The sequence below is a fragment of the Amia ocellicauda genome, chromosome 3 (genome assembly GCF_036373705.1).
Source record: "Amia ocellicauda isolate fAmiCal2 chromosome 3, fAmiCal2.hap1, whole genome shotgun sequence".
Lineage (NCBI taxonomy): Eukaryota > Metazoa > Chordata > Actinopteri > Amiiformes > Amiidae > Amia > Amia ocellicauda.
In genome coordinates, this window is record NC_089852.1 from 2,734,319 (window position 1) to 2,755,103 (window position 20,785).

General features: G+C 43.6%; 1 protein-coding gene across 7 annotated transcripts in view; it reads left to right on the plus strand.

Annotated features, from left to right (window-relative positions):
• Positions 1 to 20,785, plus strand: part of erc2 (ELKS/RAB6-interacting/CAST family member 2) — a 272,071-nt gene that overhangs the window by 49,862 nt on the left and 201,424 nt on the right. For all 7 annotated transcript variants that reach the window (XM_066697715.1, XM_066697717.1, XM_066697716.1 and 4 more), the window contains exon 4: positions 14,620 to 14,694. In XM_066697715.1, coding sequence (XP_066553812.1) covers positions 14,620 to 14,694 — 75 coding nt within the window. The remainder of the gene's footprint in view (positions 1 to 14,619; positions 14,695 to 20,785) is intronic.

Here is a 20,785-nt window from a genome sequence, read left to right on the forward strand (position 1 = left end):
CTGGTCTTCGTCTCAAATTCCTCTCATGAAAACTATTTATTGGCTCTGTGGCCCCAGGCTGTGTTATTCTGTGTGGCTCCCAGCCCAGTATCTCTCACCGAGTGGATTACCATCTAGGCGTTAGAAGTAATTTTTTTAATTAGATAAAACACAAAACGTATGATTGTGCTCATTGCATCGCAGATCTCCATTTCTGTTGGGTCTCTCTGTGATAAGTCACATTTCCGCTATTGGGTTTCTTGTCTTGGGGGGCATTCCTGCATCCCTACATGTGTTTTTCTTCTTGGTGCAGCTTATGACGTCATCGTATGAACATCGAGCAGGAGGGTGGGATGATCGCCAAGTTCACATGACCTGAGTGGCTCGTGAAACGCCCGTTCACAACTAATTCTCCGCAGGTGTTTCTGAAAGAAAACAAAAAACAAATCCATAGGAACAATAACTATATCACTTTTTAAAGCATACATCCGTCGTTCTCAATATCACAGGCAGGTGTGAAGCTCTTCAACGGGACACTTTTGGTTGTTTTTTCGCGTGGAATGGTTGATCGAGGCTTTTGTGTGCAGAAAATCATTCACGTCGACCAAATTGGACCTCCTCTCACAGCCACAGCTGTCAGATCGTCCCTCTCAGTGGGAAGCAGAAAATCAGACACCGTTGTGTCCCCTGGCCGAGAGGATCATCTAGGGACTAGTATAGACTCGAACCCAGGCCTTCATAAGTGAAAGGGACGAGGGAGAGAGTCTGCGCTCCTAATTACGTTCAATGATACACGATGGCTGTGGTGCTGCATTCACAGATATTTGTTTTTTCTGAGAAGTCTCCAGTAAGATTTAATGAGCAAATGTTTGGTGAAGTCACTGTACTCTCGGTCACGGGGATTTTCCTAGCTTCAAATGATTAATTGCATTTATTTAGGCATGGTCATAAATTCAGATCGGCTCCGGGAATTCCCCTTTGTGTTACTTCAGATCACGTACGAACCTGTACAAAAACTTCCCATCTGTATGCAAAATGTGTAAATCGAAGGCGTTCCAGGGTGTTATTGTTATGCGTGGCGGAAGTATTTGGGGTCCGGCTGCACAGGCAGTGGTTAATTCACAGAGGGAAAAGTCCAGGCCGAAGCGAAACGTTTCAGATCCGCCCTGTTTGTTGGCCTCACTCGTGATTTTGATGAACAGGCACATTTGATTTCATGTTCTCTTCGGCACCATCCCTATAACGACACACAAGTTCCCACATGGCGCATTAAATAATCCGCTGCTTTGACTGCTCAGGATGAGGGTCACACTTCATTTCTCATTTCCTTCAGAGAGAAGTGTTGCATTAGAAGTCAATTCTCACTTCCTCTAAGCCGCCTCGGGGTCGCCACCCCACATAACGGAGGGCAAACTTTTTCCACCGTCAGGATTTTATCTTGCATATTTCGTAGCGGCTTATTATACAGTCTATAGATTGAGGTTGACTTTTTATAGACTTCGGCTTCGAATTTCCATGACATCAATACTTCATGTCTTTTTGGTCATAAAGTTTTACTTTTTTGGGAGCAGAAATATGTTACTGGAATATTTCACTTCAGTTTTGCAAAAAGTATTATTAGTTTAACTTGTATTATTATATTGTGATATTTAATAAACCTAAATACATGGTTTTATTTTATGCATTTAATTGCTGAAGATAATAAATTAGATGAACTTTGAACTTGCAATTACGAAGAAAAATATATTGTTTTTCCTTCGCTCTATATAATTTAAAACATTGCAGATTAAAAAAATCCACAAACCCCATCTTGTTTATATGTTCTAGTGTAATTCTCACCCATGTGAAGTCCTAGATAAATGCTACCTCTTATCTTGATGTTGAGTATCTAAAGGAAACCCTGCTTTGCCTTTAAAACGTCCCGGTTAAGGTTCTTCACCTAAAAGAATTGAACAAACACGGATAGTCCCGGCCCAGTGACGACGCACTCTCGTTTTTTCCCCAGCCAGCCAAGGGGATCTGCGTTGGATTTTTATTCCATCTGCATATCAAAGGGATTTCGAATTTCATTAAAGCAAACATTTTACTTCGTTAGCCTTAAAAAATATGTAAGAGAATGTCAGGGAACATTGTGGTTTTATCGAGCTGGAATCTACCACAGATGGTTAGCGTTTTTTTAAATACACAGGGATTAAATGTGATTTGTGCTGAGGGACTGTTGAAATGTCACTTAGCATACTTTCTCATAGTTCAAACATAGAATCGCGACCGGTCATCTCAGCAGCCGTTGACGCTGCGGGGTGATGGGAAACTCAGACGCTGGCTTATCGGTGGCAGCCAGCCTTGGCCAGTAGATTACAAATAACACGTATTATTTTAGCATCATTTGTATAGAACAGGAGCCCTTAAGCGGTGGTTCGCATGCTTAGTATATTATAATTTACATTGTTGCATGTTTTGTGCGGTAAAAGACTGTTCTGTAACCCCCCAGAAATATCACACACTACAGTTTTATACACAATGTCCCTCTCTTTATTTTAAAACAAGTGCTTCTTCTGTTAAATTTCAATCTTTATCTCAATATTTTTTTAGTTTTTCTTCATAAAGTGCATGATTGCATGGGGGGAAAGCATAACTCTGCATATTGTAACCAAAGCATGGCTGTGCATGAATAATTCACTGGAGGTTCCCAGTCGCAAGTTTGCTTCTTCAAAGATATGATCCTCTATTTCTGTGCAATCTCCTGACATGCGTCGGACTGAGAACTGCATCGTCATCAGCTGTTCTTTAGCATTTATTATTTCATTCAAGTCCGTCGAGGAATTAATTATTTATACCTTTATATTAATTTGTGGTCGTGCCGTTTTAGAAATGGTTATGACTTCTCAAAGCTTTCACAGCAGTCTCGTATAATCCTCGTTTTCAGCTCGAGCCCTCCACACTGCGGACGGTTGTCTAAAGATGTGGACTTCGGTTGTGTTTCGAGGGGAAATGTGTTTGCTGTCTTAAAAGGAAAGCACAGATAATCCCCAGAGCAAATGATACTGTGGCGATAAGGGCTCTTGTGGCCATGTTTCACTGTGCGATCGTCAACACACTCCTTGTCTCTCCTAAGCATTTTGCGTTGACCGGCGGTTTTTACTGTTGAGATGACCGGGTGTTGTGTTCGTGCTAAACCATGACTCTGAACGTCGGACAGGGTTACAACAGACAGGACTGCTGTGTTTCAGTGGGGGAACGAGAACAGGACACTTTTCCACATGAAACGTTCCCGTGCTGCTGTGAAGGTAAAGTGAATGCACATTTGAAATTAAAGACAAGCCCCCTCCAGCCTCCCTCCCATCTTCAAAAGGGCAATTTCTGAAGAACATGTGTGATCCCGGGGTGGCTGTGAGACGGGGGTATATGCAAAGTGGGGCTGCGAAGAGACCGTCACACATCTCCGCGCTTCTCAGATCGAGCCCTCGACGCGCTTCTGACCTGCGGAGAGACGGGGTGAAGCAGGAAAAGAAGAAGAAAAAACTCTCTTCGTGGAACGGTTTACTGCAAGTGAATCTCCTTGGAGGCAGAGGCCGAATTCGGGGAGGAAATGCTTTATTAAACATTTAAATCGTGAAGTAAAACGGTGATAATTGACCATCTGCTTGGCTGCATTGGGACGATTAGTGCCTCTCCCATCATTTGTCTCTGCCAGACGACAAATATTAGTTTAATGCATGTCCAAAGGGGCTCCTTCCCTGCGCCCCGGCCCGCCTCACCTCCTTAATGACTTTTTTCATTGTATATTTTGAAATATGACTAGTTTGGAATTTGGCCTAATACAAAAGATACCCTTCAGTGAAATTAGTTGCAGCTCAATGTATACATAGTGTGTGTGCACTTCGGGTCCCGCGTCTTAGGTGTGGAAGACTTTGCTTTCTTGGCAATCACTCCAGACATGAAAAAGTAGTCATTAATGATTGTGCCCAGGAGAACAGTAATTACTTTTAATGGGGGTTGTTGAGCCACAGTGTAGTTGTGCCCCGGCAGTGTTTTTGCCAAGGTGCTAAGTTACGGCTTTTACAGTACGGTCTTTGTTTGACATCAAGTGTTCCAGAGGCAGGGAGGTGTGCGTTTCAAATTTACCATAAAAATTAATTGGATATCATTAACTCTCTCTCTGTATATATTTATTTATTATTATTATATATATGTGTGTATATGTGTATATGTGTAAAAATGTTTGCATTCATGCCTACGTGTTGTATATTTACACATTGTTGTCGATGGCTTTACCGTCGAGACACGGGTTGTCCATTGTTGTATGATTTCACAGCACGACAAGTTTGTAAAGAACACGTTGTCTAGCAATGCTGGGGGTCTGTCACTAGAGAAATACTCTTATTCATGAAGGATCTGAACGCTTGGGAATTTGTCTCATGCCTTATATGGCGCCATCGAAAGCTGACTAATGGTTTTTTGGAGGATACACTGAACGCACAAACTGCACACGCCTCGGGGTGTTGTTGTGTTTTTTTTAGATAGACATATACATGGGGAACTCATTTTAAGAAATAAAACAATTTATATCCCACAAGTTTGTCATCTTTGCAGACAAATGTAAAACACACGATGTTGACTTGAATTTTCTCGAATTTTGGACCCAGCACTCCACTGTACACGTGACATTTCAGAGTAATCGCAACGAGACGCGCTGAGTGTGCAGGCTATGGGTCCCGTGTCCGCTGACGCACGCTTCTCTTCTGTCTGATCCGTAATTGTGACACAAGGCAGGGCTTTGACTAACCTTGTAAGCATTTAGACGTGCCCTCGGGTCTGGATGAGTTTATGGATGAGAGGGAGCATCTTCTCGGACGGCCGGTGTTTCCCGGCAGCTGCGCTCCGCGTCCCGGTTAATGCGGGACACGTGGTGGAGAAGCCTGGGTTTAGGTGATGGGGTGTCTTTCCCAAAAATTGCCCCCGCGCTGTAATCAGAGCCCTGTGAATCACAGACACTTTTGTGGCCGTTGAGTCATATAGCCCACAACGTCTCCGTGTCTGTAATGAATTCAGCCCCGTCCAGGTTTTTCCCCTCACTCTGAAAAACGTTTAATTGGGGATGTCGAGGGCGAGCGCTGAGGTTTCGCACCTGCTTTGACAGTCGGCTCGGTAGATTTAAAGCAGCTGTACGGAGGCTGGGTTAATTATTTGCTAAGCTTTCTTGCACAAGGCTCAGACTGCCTCGCCACACAATTGCAATTTAGGACAATTTTCTCAAATGCATCCAGTTTGAAACCCTCCTAAACGCTGCATGCTGCCTTCAAAGCAAACACGGTTGAGGGTATTACAAGCCATCAGTGTGAGTGTTGAACAAAGACATGTTGAAACGAAAACGTTCTCAAAGCAGCCCTCTGCTTGATTGGAAACCTGCTCCCCTCAACCCCCCAGTGCCGTGTGTGCGAGGATCGACTGCGTTGTGTTGCGGCCCCGTGCGCGAGCATCGACCGGCCAGGTTCCCGGCTCAACCGGTTAACTCCGAACTTGGCCCAGTGCAGATAGGTGCTCCGCCGACGGCAGGAATAGTCTTTCACTATTACAGATTACGTCTTCGGCCACCTGGGGGGAGAAATGTGTTTTCGGAGACGTTTACAGTATAAATCCAAAGCCTGTATTGACAGGCGTAACAATTTATTTCCAGGGCCTGTGCCAGGAGCCCCGTTCTCAGATGTGAGATTAATTAAAAGTAAAGAGAAGCCTTGACCCGGTGATTCAGAACCAAGTGGGGAGTGAATTTTAATCATGAATATTGTGGAAATCTCTCCTGGTTGTTCGACAGATGGCTCTGGGACTGTGTGGTGATGTTAGCCTCGTTGAGGTCGGCTAATGTGATGCCACTTCCGGGCACAGGGTGGCAGGCTTTATCCAGTGGTTTAAATACTTTCATACTCCCCAAACAAACCCCAAAACACAACTTTATTGTGTTATTTTTTCATACAATAGTACTTCTTGTGTTGTGTTTCAGATACACACACCCTTACAGTAAACATTTTTAACCTTTTTTTTCCCTTTTCACAATTTTCTTGCTCTCTGGTCCCTTGACTTATTTCTGACATTGCTGCTGTAAAACCTTGATTCCTATTTGAGTTGTTGCCTTTTATGCAATCATGCAAATGATTATTGTTTCTTGCTATAGAAATGGCAATTCTTTAGACTAAACTGTGAATGTTAGGAATGCTGCGCTTACAGCTCACAACTTTCAGGGTTTCCTTCACGAACTATTTATTACAATAGAAAGCGTTATAATGAAAACGTTATACCTGAAAAACCTGACTGGATCTTGTTCATTCAGCTCATAAGAAACCAAGTGAAAGAAACCAACTGTTCAAATATTCGTTCTTTTTAAAAGCTGGTTTTCTCTGTGTGTTACACAGTTTACTTGGTCACCTCTGAAGCAGCGAAATGATGTCACATTTTGAAGAATTCGGGGGATGTTGTCCCACGAGGTTTGACGCCCTGCGATTTCACCCAGCATGTGTCGCCCCCAGACTCCCCGAGAGTCGACGCGTTCTGGGAAAATCCTTCAGAAGGACGCATAAACAAATAACTGCTTTAAACTTTGACATGCACGGAACGTGGTTAAAGGTGCGTCGAACTTGAGCTCTGGATCTTTAAAGGGCGTCGAGGTTGGGGTCAAAAATGTAGGGAAGGGTGAGCTTGAGTTTCTTGGCATTAATCACTTTCAGATTTCTGCCAAGGTCTTGGATTCCCCAAATCTCTTTCGGATGCACAGATGTCTTCTTTGAATTTCATTTTTTTTTTCTGCTGGGTTCACAACTGGAATGAATCATGGCAAATATCCAGGATCCCGTTATTGTGACTCTGTAGGTACACACAAAAAAACAACACAACAACTTGGATTTGATGGATTTCTCCTGAAAAATTATGCAGCATCTTTTCAGAATAGTGTTTAAAAAAATAAAACAAGAATCTATCCGATTGTAAGTGTGCCTGGAGGGAGAGGACAACATGCGCTCGTGCAACAGTATCTCCTTGCAGAGGTTGTGTTACCCTGTGGAGACAGCAGGCCTGTGGATGCCCTATCACACGTCCATAAGCTGTGCGAACGCAAGAGGTTAATGATCCTAAACTGTGTGTGACTGTGACTGTGTGAGAGTGTGTGAGTTTGTGTGCGAGAGTATGTGCATGTCTTTGTGTCTAAAAGTGTGTGTATGTGGGTCTTTGTGTGAGTGCATATGTATCTTTTGTGTTTATTATATGTGAAATTTAGACCTATACCGCACAAGGTGTAACGTCCCTGAGTCCACAGTCCCGGCCAGAAATCCATCAGGGCGACACACTTGAGTGCACGGCCTTCAGGTGACGCCTTTCTCAGATTCCAAAGAGTTCTTGCGTCTCTCTTACCCTTTCATTTAGACCTGCTATGAGCATCTGTTCGTTTTAATACCAGGCGTGTTCTCCTCTCCCCAGAACATGTACGTGGACAGATGTTTTTAAAGTCCTGTTTTCAGTGATTGTGAATGTTGTCATCATCAAAGCCATGGCCAAATAACTGCACGATAATAAACTAGATTTTACAGTTTATAATCTTTTAAGAACATAAGAAGGACATAAGAAAGTTTACAAACAAGAGGAGCCCATTCGCCCCATCGTGCTCGTTTGGTGTCCATTAATATCTAAGTGATCAAGGATCCTATCCAGTCTATTTTTAAATGTTCCCAAACTTTCAGCTTCTACCACATCGCTGGGGAGTTTGTTCAGATTGTGACGCCTCTCTGTGTGAAGAAGTGTCTCCTGATTTCTGTCTTGAATGCCTTGAAGCCCAATTTCCATTTGTGTCCCCGGGTGCGTGTGTCCCTGCTGATCTGGAAAAGCTCCTCTGCTTTGATGTGGTCAATGCCTTTCATGATTTTGAAGACTTGAATCAAGTCCCCACGTAGTCTCCTCTGTTCCAGTGTGAAAAGGTTCAGTTCCTCAGTCTGGTTGCTCTCCTCTGAACTGCCTCTAGAGCATTTTTCATTCATACAAGGTTGCTCATAGACGTTTATGTAACCGGGCCAATAAGAAAAGTAAAGTGGAGAGGGAAGGACAGCAGAAGCTTTCAGACAGGGTTTCAGGTTTGATCAACACAATCATGTTAAAACGATTCGTTAGTAAAGCCCTTCGGAGAGATCTGTGGTTTCTGAGATCGCCGGCGACTCAGGTGACACACTGTATGACGCACTTCATTTATTTTGTATTGAAAGGTAAAAATAAATATGTCCCATAAATAGATTCAGTTCTGTGCATCTCGAGTCTTCGGGCTTCCTTCCCATCCCTCGGGTCCTGGCAGATCAGTTACATTATGAGACTCGTTCCATTAAATAAACTCCTCTGCGGCGGGAGCTTGTTTGCACGGAGGGGTTGATGTTTTTGGCCACTTCTCCAGGTCTCATTCCCGGGCCTGAAACTTCAGAAATGTCACTTCTGTGTTGCGGGGTTGGGGGGGGCGGGACGCGGGAGCTGGGCTGTAACGGCCAAGACGTCCATTAAGGACACAGTCGGACTTGTTTGACGCACGGCTCGTGGGCACAGGTGGCTGAGTGTGTCTCGGTTGGTTTTTTTTCGGAAGAAACGGGAGCTCTGTGGACAGTGGAGCAGGTTTTAAAGCGGACACACCGCAGATATTTACACAAAAAATACTTTGTGTGTCTCTCTTGCTTCCCTTCGCCACCCGTTCCAACAAAGTGTCTTTTTCTGGTCTTTCCCCTTCCCTCTCTTCCCTCTTCGCTCTTCATTCTTGTTTGTTTTTACAGTTGTACACACTTTGCTCTGATTGACGGGCCTCGCTGGGCAAACGACCAGTACCGGTCCTGGGTAGATTTCCCTCTCTCTGGCCTGATTTGGGGCTTCTCCGGGGGTGTTCTCTAAAGGTGCGCTCGATCCTTTGGGTTAACCCCTCAGGCTATGTAGGGGTGAAACACTCTGTAGATTTAAAAGCCAGATGCATCATTTCGGGCCCTCTCCCAAGTCCGTACCTCACAGCATGCCAATAATCTTCCCAGTGTTGTCTTGGGGATTACTTCATAGAGCAAGCTGTGTCGTGTCATGTGTAATATCCCCGCTGCCTTGGTACAACACATCAGGGTGGATTATGTTGTGAAATTCGGAGAGATGCGCCAGTAGCTTTATTTGTATCTGAGGGCTTTCTCTATCTGCCTCTTTCTAAGTGGTACATTTAACCCCTTACTCGGCTTTCATTTCGTACAAATAGTGTACCTCGTTTCCCCGGCAAAAAGTTTCTCAGGACAGAAAACAGGAGACACTTCTTCACACAGAGAGGCGTCACAATCTGAACAAACTCCCCAGCGATGTGGATGAAGAGACAATTTGGGAACATTCAAAAACAGACTGGATAGGATCTTTGATCACTTAGTTAATAATGGACACCAAACGAGCACGATGGGGCGAATGGGCTCCTCTCGACTGGACACTTTCTTATGTTCTTATGTTCTTAATTGAGACTCTTCCTTCAGCATAACTTGTGGACTTTGAGGGGTGCTCTGACGCACTTGCATGGGACGGGCGGGGTCCAGCTGTGCCACGACAGGCGAGAGAGGGTTTATCTGTAGCACCGGATGCGTCCTTTTCTTTCTGAATGTAGATGAACTGACCGCCATCCCTGCGTGGCTAAATGTCCTCCTCAATCTTCGCAACAAGTTCCAGGAAAGCGCCGCTGGGATCCAGTTCAGCCACGGTTCCCCCGTTTCTGTGCGACTTATTAGACGGCTGTTTCTAATTATCATTCCTTCTCTTTTACCCAATATTCTAGTTGCCTCGTTTTATATATATATATTAAACTGTAGGGGATGTTTGTGGTATCTGCTGTGGTCCCTGTAATTGGTACAAGGCATGTTTTAGTGTCTGGGGTAAAAAGTACGCTTAAAAAAAGGATGCTTGATTCATTGCGCTCAATCACTGTTAATAAAGCCTTTGAGCTGTAATTAAGCTATACTTCAGAGTGCATGCCAGTGGCCCCGAGCGCTTGGCACCGCGTCTCAGCCGTGCACTGATGAACCCGGAGAATGGGCTGCCAGAAAGGTTTATCAGGACGTAATAACTCAATTTTATTCCTGACGTTGATTTTCGCCATTTAATCAATACTCTGAGGGAAAGACAAACAACCACAGTCATTCATGTGGACGAAAGTATCTTCAGATATCAGCTTAACATCTTCTCGATTGAGACTAGAGGTACAGGCCAGCGTTGCAGAGTGCGGGGGATGTGTTTATTTTATTTCCAGGCTGTCGGTTTCTTCCTTATCATAGGTGACCGTAACGGGAATATTTCATAACCCAACCCACCTCATCTCACCTGTGTTTAAGAACATAAGAAGAACATCAGAAAGTGTCCAATCGAGAGGAGCCCATTCGCCCCATCGTGCTCGTTTGGTGTCCATTAATAACTAAGTGATCAAGGATCCTATCCAGTCTGTTTTTGAATGTTCCCAAACAGCCACATCGCTGGGGAGTTTGTTCAGATTGTGACGCCTCTCTGTGTGAAGAAGTGTCTCCTGTTTTCTGTCTTGAATGCCTTGAAGCCCAATTTCCATTAGTGTCCCCGGGTGCGTGTGTCCCTGCTGATCTGGAAAAGCTCCTCTGGTTTGATGTGGCCGATGCCTTTCATGATTTTGAAGACTTGAATCAAGTCCCCACGTAGTCTCCTCTGTTCCAGGGTGAAAAGGTTCAGGTCCTCAGTCTCTCAGTAGGACGTTCCCTTCAGACCTGGAATAAGTCTGGTTGCTCTCCTCTGAACTGCCTCTAGAGCAGCGATATCTTTCTTGAAGTGTGGAGCCCAGAACTGTCCACAGTATCCAGATGAGCTCTAACTAGTGCATTGTACAGTCTGAACATCACTGCCCTTGTTTGGTGCTTTGTCTGTGCGCGTGAAGCGGGAACCGGCTTTTGTAAATTGCCGAAGTCTGTCCTTGACATCGAAGCTTACTGGCCTTTAAAAGCTTTCGAGGGCTTCTCTGAGGTTTGTTTGGAGACCCGGCGGTGAGCCATGTGTTCGTTTTGCTGTCACACCCTGTTGACACGCAGCTCTAAACCATATCAGTTTCCATTGTTGTCGATCTGTTTGTGAGATCTCATCTTCCCCTAAAGTAAACAGCCCATGCACAAGAGGGATTAGTCTGCGTGAACTTGACTTTTTGTTATTGCTGTAGCATTGCGGCGTTGTCTTTGAAGACGCCTGTGACCGACAGCATCTGCAGATACCGTGACTGCACACAGAAGGGTGAGATCTTTCTTTCTTTTCTTTCCGTCCATGCAGCGATGTCGTATAACTGCACCACCGGAGTGCATAAATAAATGAAATCCCCCATAAAGATACAAATGTCTCTTCAGCAGCCAGAGTTTCACATCAGATTTTTTTAACATACATTTTTTATTGGGAGCTCTTTCAGCAAAACGATTTTTAATGAGTTGAAGACACACTCGGCTAGTGAGAGCAACAACAAAGCAGCTGTGCTATCGGCAATACATCTTTAATGACCCTAGACAGACAGGCGTACGCTTTCTGTTGTTAAGAATATACACTTCTGTACTGTGGCAGGACAGTCTCAGTGAATGGACTGGAAGAGTGTTCAGTGCCAAAAGATGTCCACTTGTGTCGTACACCTGCCTTTAGGATGTGCACTCATTTAAAAGCTTCCTAAGAGGAGCTGGGTAAGCTACGTAAATATTTGGACAGCAGAGATGGGTGCATTACGTCTAGTTAGATTTAAGTTAGCCTTTAATCTTCACAAGAATAATACAATCGATACAGATTCTCTCTGCAATCTGCTGAAGTCATCTGCGAGGGTTAAGTAGCCTTTGATTCCCCGGCCAAAGTTAAAACGTGAATGTGTTTTGTTAAGATCCTTATTAAAGAGAACATGAGATACGTAGTAAACTGCTTTCCTCTGGTTGTTCTCAAACATGTCCTGTCTGATTTATTGCATATTGGAGTTCATGATGAAGAAAGTTGTGAAGATATGCTAGTAAAGGAACTGCTTAGACCTACATTTATTTTCCATTTAGAAAATTCCATGTTACACCATCCTGCCGTTGTGTTGTTTGTGTATAGATTGATGTCTTAAAATTAAGATATGTATGGTAGGAGACATTTAATTAATTTAATTTAGTTTTCTTTGTTAAATGTATTGATTAGGTAATTGTTTAGTATATTAGCCAAGCATATACTCCAATAAACTGGGTGTAGGAAACGACTCAATAACCTATAAAGTGACAGGTAATTTTAAGGGGCCGCCCTCTGAACTCCAGGGTCAAAGGTCGCTCATTAAGCCATTGCTGAGACCAGTCCCGCCTGACCCCCCGCGGTTACTCGGCATTCCCAGCGCATCTGTGTGGAAGCGGAGTCGGCCTTTGTCACTGCACTTAACATTTCTCTGGCACGTCATGACAGTTTAATTAAGTAAACGAGGGGACAGCAGATGATCCCATCTCGATGGACCATGATAAGCCGTTAATGGACAGAGACATCTTCCAGGACGGGGTTGGGTTTCACAACCACAAAGAGGGGCCTCTGCCGGCTTTGTGTTGGGATGTCAGCGCGATGACGAATGGCCGCCGGGCGGAGGGTCCCGCGCAGGCCCAGAGGAGCGGCCCTCCAATGCAGACGGGGCACTGAATTATAGCGCTTCCAGACGGAGGGAAACCACTTCGAGATGCGTGGAAAGATAGTTCACTTCTGTCTTTTCTTTCCGTTTAACTGGACTGAACCACAGATTCAGATTCAGCAAACAGAACATGTTGCTGTTTAATTTAGTTTTGAGAACAACAGACTATTGACTATCTATTCCAACTTTCCATCTCCAAGATTCCTTATTATACCTTCCTCTCCTGGTATATCTCTTCGATTTAGTCATATATGGGCCTATAATATATATTTTAAAGTATGGTGCACTGCACTTTATATTGACATTCTTTTGTTGTCGATGTTTGTTGTTGTTGTTGATATTAGAATATGAAATAATTCGGTCTAGAAAACACATCTGCTCCTAAATGTCTCTTTGACTTGAAGCTGAAGCAGGTTTTCGTGTCAAAGTTATAGATTTTAAAGTTATTATACTCAATGAGCTGAGAGGAGCTCGGGTTTGACACCAGCTCTCGGATCTGTGTTTATCTGAACGGGCATCTATGGGCCTGATCCTCTCCGTGCTTGAGTCGAAGAGAGGGAGCAGAAAGTGATTTCTTCCTGCTTTCATCTCGGGTGCGAGTGCTCTGGTTATTTATTGATGACTTTTTAATTATCGTGTTTTTATAAAGCAGAGGCATTTCCCCAGAAATATGTTGTGTATTATTTAATGATTTAATACATTATTATACTTTGTTCGGTGTCTTGCCTCAGACGTGGCTGTGTGTATAAACGCACCATTTCAGTTAACTTTGTGCGGAGGTTCGAGTGGAGTATCGGTGCACCGGGCCGCTGCACAAATTATACAATGTCAGAGTGAGGCTTTCAGTGACCCTGCGCTGTGGTTTGAAGCTGAATCTGCTGCTTTCCTCCTAGCGCTAATCCCCTCGGAAGAGACGGGGGCTGAACTCTGCCAGGCTGGGGAAATGGTGCTGCTGCTGCATTTAAATGTGTTTCCTGGTTTTTACGATACATTTTTTGAATATTTTTACGTTTTCTTTCATTCACTGATTTGTGCTTGTGGACTGTACTGTGCTTCACCTGCAACCCACAATCATCTTACTAGTAGTAGTACAGTCCAAAGTGGTTGGCTGTGCGTGTGAATGTGTGCGAGAGAGTGCGTGTCAGAGTGAGTGCGTGTGCGTGTGTGTGTTACAGTGTGTGGTGGAGTGCATGTGTCAGTGCGTGTATATATACACATGCATACACATATGTATATATGCACATTCTTAGATACATATTTTTATATGTAAATATTATTTTCTTTTTAACCTATTCCCTAATGTAATGTAGAATTATTGTATGGGAAATTATGTATTTGCTTTTGTGTATGTCTTCTGTATTATAGTATATGCGATGTATTTGTAATGACATGATCAGGGGTAGCAGATCTTATTTTTATGTGTATTGACTGATCCAGAGCACACTTCTCTCACAGGACGCTGTATCAATATCGATACGGCTTCAACGGAAGTTCTTGTTCGTGTGGAAGAGACTAGAACTGCTCAATCGTAGCATCGGGCCTGGCAGCCTCGTTGTGTTCGAGCACCTCATCTGTTTTGCCCCCGAGGTTGGGTACTTGAAACGAGACGAGTGCGATCGCAGCCCAGTGGAGAGGAGTAGGCAGTGTGTGCTGAGATGGACTGAATGATTACTCACTCGCTGTGTCACTCTTGACATTAATTATTGATAGAGGCTCGCAGATAGCGCATGTGCCAGCAGAATGTGTTGTACTGTAACCGAGAGACTGCAGCAATCCTCAAAGAGACTGCGAGAGGAGGCACCTGTAGCTCTCGGGCCCTGACTGCCGTGTAGCTGCAGACACACCAGACCAGCTTCTCTCACTGCATCTGAGAGGCAGACAGAGGGGGAGAGAGAGAGAGAGAGAGACGGCATCCATCGAGTGGTGCTGAAAGTGATGGGATCATGAGTCGCCAAGCTTATTTTTATCGGGTTCCTCCACAGGAGCTGCACAGACGGAATCAACTCCAGCAGGAACCGGCGAAGACCAAGGCCCTGCAGACCGTCATCGAGATGAAGGTAAGACCCCTCCGCCACCGAGCTTGTCACCCGAGAGCAGAGGCGTGCGAAAGCATTGTTGGGGGGGGGGGGGGGCGGCTGTTCGAGCTCTCCAAGACGCTGACATAAAATTGCCGTACTCTAATGTGTCATTCACCTTGTGTTTGTTGTGCAATGTAATGAATCGACTGTTTTGTTGTTGTTTTTTAGGATTCTTTCATATAATCAGTAACATCATTAATTTTCCTGTTCTAATCTTTTGCTTTGCCATAAATTCAAACAACCCTTGTCTTGGTCAAATGCCTATAATTCTACACCACCAACAGCAGCAGAAACCGGGCAATTCTGGCAATGCCTACAGTGAGTTGGCTGTCGTGGGTAACTTTGAACATCACTACCTTTCTCCCGGCGTCGGAGCCAGTGCCTGAGTTTGCAGGCGTATGAATTATTGATCGCAGATTCCCTTTAATATCAGCTGGTCTCAGTCAGATCTCCGTGGAGCACTGTTCTTCTTCAGAAATGATCAAAGACCAAGTGATACCTTAATGAATGTTTAATTGATTGCCAAACCATTTTGTAACACTAGCCCTGGTTTTGTCCCTTACACACAGGACTGTATTACTACCGAAACTGCATCGGGTGTTTTCATTACTGTAGCATTTGTTCAGTTTATAAAGCATTACTCTCCGTCAGTGTGGTGGAGCTGCAGTTTTACACACACATATATAGATCAGAAATTGTCCTACGAAGTGCAGATTTACCTCTTGACTTAAGTTGGTGCATGAAAATAAACTTAAAATGTTGCCATTAGCATCCATAGTTTAAACCGGACTCTAAAATTTGCATGTTTCGTTTCATATTTAAATACTTCAGATACTTCGGTTCCCCGCTGGACCAAAAGCTGGAGACGTATCACAGAAAATCACAGCAGACTCGCTAATCTAAAACATTATTCAATTTGTTCCTAATATTACATGTGGAAGCATTCCTCTTCGTTTCACCCTTTTGATGTCGGTGTCAGCACTGGAAACTACAATCAGCTTTGCACATGTTGAAAAGTTTATACACGCTGCTATGATGAGATGTGTGGGGGTGTGTGTGTTGGGGGGGTATTTTTAATCAATGTCTCTGATTCCCATTATTTTCCTTGTCTTTTATATCGCCTCCTCGATCCCCAATTGAAGTTGATCAGTAGTTTACTCAGATCTGGGAGATTTGGAGCGGAGAAGTGACTCTAATCGGCCAGATTTTCGCTTGGGAGTCGTGTTTGTGTGGGTACGCAAAGTGTCTGATGTTTCAGCAGCCGGCGGTGCTGCCGAAAAGCTTTGTTTTGCAGAATCACAGACTCCAGTTTCCAAGACAACACCTTGGCTGCAGCCAACGGGTTCCGGGTTGCGTCGGGTCCGTCCGTCCGCCATATGTGCGCTCTGCGAATGTGATGTGTGTGTTTTTTTGTCTGATGGGAAAGCCTGTCTTGTAATCTCATTGTTTTTCAGAACCAAGGAGACTGACAGTGATATTAGACCCGTGTCTCTATTTAAATTCTAACCAACACGGTGTGTGCGAAGAGGGATCGCGTGTTTCCAGAGAACAACACCGTATCTCCACATTCGCACCACATGCAGCGGGGGGGTGGGGGGGAGGAATCGGTTGTGCTTATTGAAGCAGCAGCCAGTGAACTGTTCAGTAATTTACAAAACCCACACAGACACTCCCCCACCGCTTTCTTCTCACAGAGGCAGCCTGGATCGTACGCGTTATTTGAAATGACACCCTCCTGCTAGTTTTTTGGCTTTCAGCTCAGTCGGTTTTCTGTTATTCATTTTCCTTCTTGGATGGCACGGTGGCTTCACTTTCATTCCCGTCTCCGGCTCGCCGCGGCCGCCTGCTCTATGGAGGGAGAGCCGCGGCTCTGCGCAGGTGAACGGTTTGGAAATTGTAACGTAGAACCACTGAGCCAAGGCGTGTGTCCACTTTATGAAATAATAATTAAAAACCCAGAGAATTACAGAACCACAGTAGATGAAGCTGTCGGCCAAATGTAAAATCGAAGAGGAAAAAACACGGATCCATCCTTCTTATTGGACAGTGAAGTTTTGACAATGCAAAAAGAAAACACACATGAAAGTCCTACCAAAATCACACGTGCTTTCTCAACTCACCACCCAATTGGCTGCAAAGGAATATATATTTGTTGTCCAAAAATAAGAATATGACCCCACGAGAAGCCAAAATGCAGGACAACACACAATCTCCATGCAATTACATCTGAGTAATACTATCCCACTGCTGCCACCAATCGGCTCGGAGGATTACATCGCTCATTAGTGTAGCAAAAACATTTAATCACCGTTGTGATTCACGAAAGTTGCGAGCTGCTCATCTCCAGGGAGCGTAAAATATTCATGGGGGCTAAGAAGGATTTTAAGATTTCTTCTTCATCTGTAACGGTTAAAATATACGTGGAAAGTTTCCAAAAAAGTTATAAAGCACTACGTCATGTTTATTTTCAAGCAGAGAGAGATTTTAACTATTTAGCAGCATGGAAGCGATGGTATGTATTAACAGCAGATACCTTGAAAAGCGTCCCTGCACGCATACATGATTTATCAGTGGTAATTCATTGTGTGTACTGAAATGTGTATTGTGTAATTTTTACAGAACACAGCACCGCCTTTCTGTTTTGATCCTGATGTAATATGGCAGGTACAGTATACCCCTGAAACGTGTGCCGTGAAATAACAATTTTAGCCTTCTTTTCAGTCTCTGTTGGTATCTCCTCCTGTACTTTCAGTGTCACTCTATCATAATAAAATACTTTATTTTATTATTGTTTTAACATGTTGTTTACCACTCACACACACACACACACACACACACACACACACACACACACACACACACACACAGAGACACGATTGAACTCAGTGTCTTAATCAAAGTAAGGAACAACAACAACCGTGACAAGAATCAAAATAACTGATTAATATTTGCCTGTAAAAAAAAAAAAAAAGAAAGCATGGCAAATTCTTGTGTACTTTTATGGATTACAGTGATTTTTAAATCCACCTCCAGCCACAGCCCACACAGCATTAGCGAGCACAGATCACAGTTTAGTCACCCACTTCATATCGACAAGTTTTTTTTTTAATTATATCTGCCCACTTGTAAGTAAAACTCAACCTTTGGCAAATATACACCACACATGACTGTGTCTTTGTATGTCCTTCGTTGGCTCAGTTTAACGTGTGTTTTGTGTTATATGTTCTATTCTCCTCACGGGGGTGGTTTGGTGATCTACATTTGTCAAACATTTACAAACTCCTTTTGACAGTGTGTTTGAGTCGCACACACAATATGAGTATTGCCGTTTCGGGGAGTTTATGATCAAACAATTAGCATGCCTGCTGCCTGATATTTGGTTACTCACAAGCTGTTTGCAATTACTCTTTTTTCTTCTTTGGAGTTTGCCATCTTTATATTTTTCAGTTAGAAAAAACAAACACAATTATAGATGATTATTCAGGAGTAATTATCATCCGAGCCTCACTTAGTGCTTTTATAAGATACGACAACAGTCACCAAGCAATCAAGCTGAGCTTTTAAACCTGAAAGACATGCAAATGAGAACTGTGGTTAAACTCTCGCTTAATAATTGGAGCCAGTGGTGCTTTAATGTTTAGATAAGGAACCCAAGCTAATGACCTTAATATGACTTTACATTTGTGTTTCGGATAGTAATGGCGCGTACAGCAGATATATAGCACAGAGGTGCCTGGTGTTGGCTGGACTACAGTGACTGACTACTCTGGCAGCGGCGGCGGCAGTACAGTCAGTACTTTGGGAGGAATTGCATATCAATCAATCTTTGTCCTCCGATCCCAAAATAGTTTTAGAGGAAGAAATCTATACAACCTTTCTTCTGTGAGATTGTTTGCATTGCCAGTTTACACAGTTCAGTGCAAAAAAAAAATCAAATAATCGCTATTTTTAAACCATATATATCAAAACCCTCTATTTCCATCATCAGCTATACATCATTGTGTTACATCGACAGGTTGCCTACCCCCAACCTTAACCCCCACCCTAGCCAACCCAAAAATGTGAAGCTGGGCCCCCAATAAAACTACACCTGATTTAATTAACTCAATAGAGACATATTCCCAACCCTAACGGAAGCCTGTGTTTACTGGGGACTCGAACCCCAACCCTGGCTTGTACCTAAATGTAACCCGATGTAAATGTAATTAATATCACTTAAGTTAATTTTAGTGCAATATTTGGACACATGACTCAACACAACACAAAAAGAATGAGTGCATCTGTCGAGTGTTTCTATCTTCATCTGTATCTGTGATGAGACTGTAACACAACTGAAATATTTCCATCTTTAGACTGTGCTTTCTGCCCCTAAGTCTCTTCCCCACATAAGACATCTGCTTTATCCAGTTCTGATATATATATATATATATATATATATATATATATATATATATATATATATATACACTCACCTAAAGGATTATTTGGAACACCTGTTCAATTTCTCATTAATGCAATTATCTAACCAACCAATCACATGGCAGTTGCTTCAATGCATTTAGGGGTGTGGTCCTGGTCAAGACAATCTCCTGAACTCCAAACTGAATGTCTGAATGGGAAAGACAGGTGATTTAAGCAATTTTGAGCGTGGCATGGTTGTTGGTGCCAGATGGGCCGGTCTGAGTATTTCACAATCTGCTCAGTTACTGGGATTTTCACGCACAACCATTTCTAGGGTTTACAAAGAATGGTGTGAAAAGGGAAAAACATCCAGTATGCGGCAGTCCTGTGGGCGAAAATGCCTTGTTGATGCTAGAGGTCAGAGGAGAATGGGCCGACTGATTCAAGCTGATAGAAGAGCAACTTTGACTGAAATAACCACTCGTTACAACCGAGGTATGCAGCAAAGCATTTGTGAAGCCACAACACGTACAACCTTGAGGCGGATGGGCTACAACAGCAGAAGACCCCACCGGGTACCACTCATCTCCACTACAAATAGGATAAAGAGGCTACAATTTGCACAAACTCACCAAAATTGGACGGTTGAAGACTGGAAAAATGTTGCCTGGTCTGATGAGTCTCGATTTGTGTTGAGACATTCAGATGGTAGAGTCAGAATTTGGCGTAAACAGAATGAGAACATGGATCCATCATGCCTTGTTACCACTGTGCAGGCTGGTGGTGGTGGTGTAATGGTGTGGGGGATGTTTTCTTGGCACACTTTAGGCCCCTTAGTGCCAATTGGGCATCGTTTAAATGCCACGGCCTACCTGAGCATTGTTTCTGACCATGTCCATCCCTTTATGACCACCATGTACCCATCCTCTGATGGCTACTTCCAGCAGGATAATGCACCATGTCACAAAGGTCGAATCATTTCAAATTGGTTTCTTGAACATGACAATGAGTTCACTGTACTAAACTGGCCCCCACAGTCACCAGATCTCAACCCAATAGAGCATCTTTGGGATGTGGTGGAACGGGAGCTTCGTGCCCTGGATGTGCATCCCACAAATCTCCATCAACTGCAAGATGCTATCCTATCAATATGGGCCAACATTTCTTGTTGAATCAGTGCCACGTAGAATTAAGGCAGTTCTGAAGGCGAAAGGGGGTCAAACACAGTATTAGTATGGTGTTCCTAATAATCCTTTAGGTGAGTGTATATATATACACTTTATTTTACAGTTGAAACAAAGGGAGAAACCCATTTGACACTACAGGAATGTGTCGTATGTAAATTTCCCAGCCCTGTGCACGGAGCTCTGTCCAATTGAGATGCAGAAAGTTTTGTCCTCCTATCTTAAAGAAGTTATATGGCATGAAATTAGTGTTTGGTGAGCTGTGTTGCGCTGTTTACAGGAAATTACTGTAAGTGTTTCAGAGCAGAAAAGAGAAATTCAACAACAGAATCGCAAATATATTTTGCGGAACCATCAATAATTTGATGTCACTTTATCACCTTATTCAGCATCTTCATTAGGTGGCAATAACAACAATTTCCATTCCTGTACACGTGCTGAAATACATGGAAAGATTAGTAACAGGTCAGTGAGAGCGGATTGTT